General features: G+C 37.9%; 1 protein-coding gene across 1 annotated transcript in view; it reads left to right on the forward strand.

Annotated features, from left to right (window-relative positions):
- Positions 1–6,681: 6,681 nt before the first annotated feature.
- Positions 6,682–6,817, forward strand: part of LOC103071761 (acyl-coenzyme A thioesterase 4) — a 2,259-nt gene continuing 2,123 nt past the window's right edge. Inside the window, 1 exon segment of the mRNA XM_007459787.1 lies at positions 6,682–6,816. Coding sequence (XP_007459849.1) covers positions 6,682–6,816 — 135 coding nt within the window.

Consider the following 6,817-nt stretch of genomic DNA (forward strand, 5'->3'; position numbering starts at 1 on the left):
TTCTACAGGCCAGTATCACCCTGTTAAAACCAGACAAAGGCACCACCAAAAAAAAGAAAATGACAAGCCACTATGGTTGATGAACATAGATGTAAATATCCCAAACAAAATATTAGCAGGCTGAAGTCAGTGATACATTATAAAGATCATACACCACAATCAAGTGGGATTTATCCTAGGGATGCAAGGACAGGTCAGTATCAACAAATCAATCAATGTGATATCCCATATTAATAAATTGAAATAAAAATGACATGATCATCTCAATATATGCAGGAAAACCTTTTCTCTCAACATCCATTTATGATAAAAACTCTCAACAATGTAAGCATAGAGGAAACATACCTCAGCATAACAAAAACCATATATGACAAGCTGCAGCTAATGCTGCATCATACTCATGTACAATGCAACATCATACTCATGTATAATGTAACCTCATACTCAATGTTCAAAAGCTGAAAGATTTTCTTCTAAGATCAGGAAACAAGACAAGGATGCCCACTCTTTCCACTTTTATTCAATGCAGTATTGGCTTTCCACTTTTATTCAATACAGTATTGGAATTCCTAGTTAAAGCAATCAGATAAGAAAAATAAATAAAAGGCATCCAAACCAGAAAGAAGTAAAACTCACTGTTTGCAGATGACATGATACTATATACAGAAAACTGTAAAGATGCCACCAAAAAAACTATTAGAACTTATAATTAAATTCAGTAAAAAAAAGTTTCAGGATATGAAATAATTTGAGGATTGACATGTACACACTGCTGTATTTACATGTACACACTGCAGGGGACATGGGTTCAAGCCCTGGTCAGGGAAGATCCCACATGCCACGGAGCAACTAAGCCCTTGCTCCACAACTACTGAGCCTGCACTCTACAGCCCATGAGCCACAACTACTGAGCCCACGTGCCACAACTACTGAAGCCCGTGGCTAGTGTCTGTGCTCTGAAACAAGAGAAGCCACCGCAAGGAGAAGCCCGTGCACCACAACAAAGAGCGGCCCCTGCTCACCACAACTAGAGAAAGCCCACGAGCAGAAACGAAGACCCAATGCAGCTAGAAATAAATAAATAGATAGATAGATAGATAGATAGATAACCAACAATGACCTACTGTATAGCACAGGGAACTCTGCTCAATATTCTTTAACAACCTAAATGGGAAAACAATTTGAAAAACAATAGATATATGTATGCGTATAACTGAATCACTTTGCTGTACACCTGAAACTAACACAACATTGTTGATCAACTATACTCCAATATAAAATAAAAATTAAAAAATTAATATACAGAAATCTGTTGCTGCACTTCCCTGGTGGCTCAGTGGTTGAGAATCCGCCTGCCAATGCAGGGGACACGCGTTCAATCCCTGGTCTGGGAAGACCTCACATGCCGTGGAGCAACTAAGCCCGTGCACCACAACTACTGAGCCTGTGAGCCACAACTACTGAGCCCACGTGCTCCACACTGCAACAAAGAGTAGCTCCCGCTCGCCACAACTAGAGAAAGCCCGTGTGCAGCAATGAAGACCCAACACAGTTAAAAATAAATAAATTAAATAAATTAAAAGAAAAAAAGAAACCTGTTGCTTTTCTATACACTAACAACAAACTATCAGAAAGAGAAATGTAAAAACAATCCCAGTTACAACTGCATCAAAAAGAATAAAATACATGGTAATAAATTTAATCATAGACATGAAAGACCTATACTCTGAAAACCAAAGGACATTGAGGAAATAAACTGAAAATGATAAAAATAAATACAAATACATACAGTGCTCATGGTTTGGAAGAATTAATATCTTTATTTTTTTAAATTTTTATTGGAGTACAGTTGATTTACAATGTTGTGTTAGTTTCAGGTACTTTTTAAAAATAATTAATATCCTTAAAATGTCCATACTACCCAAAACAATCTACAGATTCACTGCAATCTAGCAAAATATCAATGGCATTTTTCACAAAACTAGAACAAATAATCCTAAACTTTTTATGGAAATACACAAGACCCTAAATAGCCAAAGCAATGTTAAACAAGTAGAACAAAGGTGGAGGTATCATGCTCCCTGATTTTAAACTAAACTACAAAGCTACAGTCATCAAAACAGGATGGTACTGGCATAAAAATACACACATAGATCAATGAAACAGAAGAGAAAGCCCAGGAATAAACTCATGCTTATGTGGTCAATTTACCTATGACAGAGGATGCAAGAATATACAGTGGGAAAAGACAATCTATTCAATAAATGGTATTGGAAAAACTGGTCAGCTACCTGCAGAAGAATCAAACTGGACTACTTTCTCACACCATATACAATAATAAACTCAAAATGGATTAAAGACTTAAACACAAGACCTGAAACCATAAAACTCCTGGAAGAAAACAGACAGTATGCTCTTTGTCATTGCCTTTGTCATCAACAAAATGAAAAGGCACCCTATTGAATGGGAGAAGATATTTGCACACAATATATCTCATAAGGGGTTAACAGCCAAAATAGACAAAGAACTCATACAATGCAACATGACAAAAACAAACAGCCTGATTAAAAAAAAATGGGCAGAGGACTTGCATAGACATTTTTCCAAAGAAGACATACAGATACCAACAGGCACATAAAAAAGATGCTCAACATCACTAGCCATCAGGGAAATGAAAATCAAACCCACAATGAGATATCACCTCAGAATGGCTTGCAGAATGGCTATTATCAAAAAGACAACAAATAACAAGTGCTGGCTTGAATGTAGAGAAAGTGAATCCTCATGTACCATTGGTGGGAATATAAGTTAGTGCAGCTGCTCTGGAAAACAGTATGGAGGTTCCTCAAAAATAAAAACAGAACACCGATATGATCCAGCAGTTCCACTTCTGGGTGTTTTTTCCAAAGAAAACAAAAACACTAATTCAAAAAGATATATGCACCCCGATATTCATTGTAGCAGGATTTATAATAAACAAGATATGGAAGCAACCTAAGTGCCCCTGAATAGATGAATGGATAAAGAAGATGTGATATATGCATGTATATATGTATATGTATACACACACACACACACACACACACACACACATATTACTGAGCCATAAAAAAGACTGAAATCTTGCTACTTACAATACATGGATGGACCTAGAGGGTATTTTACTAAGTGAAATATATCAGGCAGAGAAAGACAAATACCATATGATTTCACTTATATGTGGAATCTAAAAAACAAAACAAAACAAGACAGAAACAGACTCACAGATATAGAGAAGAAACAGGTGGTTGCCAAGGGGGAGGGGGTAGGTGGTTCAGTGAAAGAGGTGAGGGACATTAAGGTACACACTTCCATTACAAAATACTTGAGTCACAGGGATGAAATGTACAGCATGGGGAATATAGTCAATAATATTGTAATAACTCTGTATGGTGAGAGATGATAACTAGACCTATGTACATTTTGTAACGTACAGGAATACTGAGTGCCTACGTTGTGCACCTGGCACTAACATAATGTTGTAGGTCAATTATTCTTCAATGTTTAAAAAATAGGCAAAAGATATGGATAACTCACCAAAGAAGATATACGGATGACAAGCATATGAAAAGATGCTCAACATCATATGTCATTACAGAACTGCAAAGTAAAATTAACAATGAGATATGACTACACACCTATTAAAATGTATGAACTCTAAAATACTGACAAAATTAAATGCTGGAGAGAATATGGAGCAAGAGGAACTCTCATTTGTTGCCGGTGAAAATGCAAAATGGTACAGCCACTTTGGAAGACAGTTACCTATTTCTAACAAAGCTAAACATAGCCTCAGCATATGATCCAACAATCACTCTATTGTATAATACATCCATACAATAGAATGTTACTCAGCAATAAACAGAAATGACATATCAGGCTTCAGAAAAACATGGAAGAGGCTTAGGTGCATATTGCTAAATGAAAGAAGCTAATATGAAAATGCTACATACTGTATGACTCCAACTATATGATGTTCTGGCAAAATAAATATCTAAAAATATCAGTGGCTGCCTGGGGATGGGAGGAGGGGACGAACAGGTGAAACACACAGAAGTTTTAGGTCAATGAAATTATTCTGTATGATACTGTAGTGATGGATACATGACATTATGCATTTGTCAATTTTTAAAGGCATACCTCCGAGATATTGCAGGTTTGGTTTCAGACCACTACAATAAAGCAAATCACACAAATTTTTAGGCTTCCCAGTGCATATAAAAGCTATGTCTACACTGTACTGTAGTCTATTAAATGTGCAATAGCATTATGTCTTAAAAAAACAATGTATACACCTTAATTAAAAAATAATGCTTAGGAGTAAGACGGGAATAAAGACACAGACCTACTAGAACGTGGACTTGAGGATATGGGGAGGGGGAAGGGTAAGCTGTGACAAAGTGAGAGAGAGGCATGGACATATATACACTACCAAACGTAAAATAGCTAGCTAGTGGGAAGCAGCCACATAGCACAGGGAGATCAGCTCCGTGCTTTGTGACCACCTAGAGGGGTGGGATAGGGAGGGTGGGAGGGAGACGCAAGAGGGAACAGATATGGGAACATATGTATATGTATAACTGATTCACTTTGTTATGAAGCAGAAACTAACACACCATTGTAAAGCAATTATACTCCAATAAAGATGTTAAAAATAATAATAATAATGCTGTTGAGAAAATAACGTTGATAGACTTGCTGGATGCAGGGTTGCCACAATCCTTCAATTTGTAAAATACTCACTATCTGCAAAGAGCAATAAAAGGAGGTATGCCTATATAACCTAACTCAGACTTTGGTTAATAATAATGTATCAATATTGGTCCATCCACTGTAACAAATATGCCACACTAACACAAAATATTAATAATAGGGAAAATTGTGTGGGAAGGGAAACTGGGGATATGGGAATTCTCTATACTTTCTGTTGAATTTTACTGTAAAGTTAAAACTTTTCAAAAATAATGCCTATTAGTATTTTTAAAATCAAAATTTATCTTAAACAAGTGGTTGAAGTGGGAAAATAGTACAAAGTATATAACTTTTTTATTTAAAAAAGCAAACAAACGACAACAAAAAGAATAGTACCGTAGCGTGTTCACACTCCCATATATGTACGTACTTTAAACATTCAGAATCAAAATCTAGTTTATCTTTGGGGGAAAGGAGCAAATGAACAGAGAAGACTCTATCATTCACACTGTAAACATTTCAGTATTGCTTACATCTGCTTTGGTAAACATGTTTTTTCCTTTAAAAAGAATTTAAAAAGCAGGATGCAAACCTATGGCAAATATCTCATGAGAAACTAAACACTGCATGGGCTCAATCTCTGCCTCTACGAAATCAAACATGACATCTTGCTTCCCAACATTCTTCTAAGACTTTCACATACACTATCACCTTTTATCTCCATATAGGAGACTTTCATCACGTTACACACAAGAACTCTTAAACCCCAAAAGATATAAACTTACTTAAGACTTCAGAACTAGTCAGTGCTGAACTCAGAGGTAGAATTCTAATATATTTCACTGTAACGCTGCTGCTCACTGTTGAGTTCCACGTTTGGAGTTAAGTCATGGTTCTGACAGTTATTAGAGGCTAATCCTCAGCATCTTAACATTTTCCAAGTCTCAGTTTCCTCCTTTCCAATATTTGAAAAATACTCCCAGTGTTTTATAAACTTGTTAAATTTTGTATGTATAACAGGTGGGACATTGCTAAAGAGTAGCCATTACTATACTACATATAAAACGCTGGGCATCCCTGAACATTATACCTATATTGCTTCTAACGTGACATTCAAAAGCTTGACATTTAGTATCTACTAAGGCCGAACATTCTTATTCTCTATAATACAGCAATTCCACTCCTAGGTATTCACTCCACTGAAACGCACATACGTGTCCATCAAAATGGACACATGTTCACTGAATGCTCAGAGTACTATTCCTAAGAGTCCTAAACTGAGAACTACCAAATGTCCATAGGCAATAAAATGGTCAAATACATTTACGATCACAAAATGAAATACTATTTGGCAGTGATAATGAACAGTCTACAACTACACCCAACAAAACGATGAATCTCACAAACGTAATGAATGTTGAGTGAAAGCAGACACTAAAAAAGGCACACTGAAGGATTTATCACCATAAAATGCAGAGTTGGGAAAAACTAGCCCGTTTTGTTGGATTCGGATAGAGCACCTTGGGGAAGGGAAAGTGACTGGAGCAGAAATGAGGGTGGCTTCTGGAGAAGTAATGTTTCTGGATCCTTGTGCTTGGTTACCCCTAGTATGTTCGGGTTGTGAAATTCATTAAAATACACACAGAATTTATGCACTTCTTGTGTGTGTATAACTCATTAAAAGTTAGAAAAAGAAAAGGTTGTCCTTTTCCATGGAGAGGCTGGAATTCTTGGTATTCTGCCTAAAGTCATTCAGCTCTGGTTTCACCACGAATCCATACCCAAGAAGTTTCACTCCCACGAGGGAGAGGTTTGAGAAGAGGCGTATACGCGGGCGGGTTGGGCGCCACAGCCAGACAGCAGGACATCCCGGTACGCCCCGCCCTGGGCCTAGAGAACGACCTGGCGCTTTTACCTCAGACGAGTCGGGACCGCGGCCGCGCGCCGGGGATGGCGGTGACAGTGACGCTGGAGCCGGCGGGCCGCTGCCGCTGGGACGAGCCCGTGCGCATCGCCGTGCGCGGCCTGGCCCCGGGGCAGCCGGTCACGCTGCGCGCGTCCCTCCGCGACGAGAAGGACACGCTCT

The sequence above is a fragment of the Lipotes vexillifer genome, unplaced genomic scaffold (genome assembly GCF_000442215.2).
Source record: "Lipotes vexillifer unplaced genomic scaffold, Lipotes_vexillifer_v1.1 scaffold39, whole genome shotgun sequence".
Classification (NCBI taxonomy): Eukaryota; Metazoa; Chordata; class Mammalia; order Artiodactyla; family Lipotidae; genus Lipotes; species Lipotes vexillifer.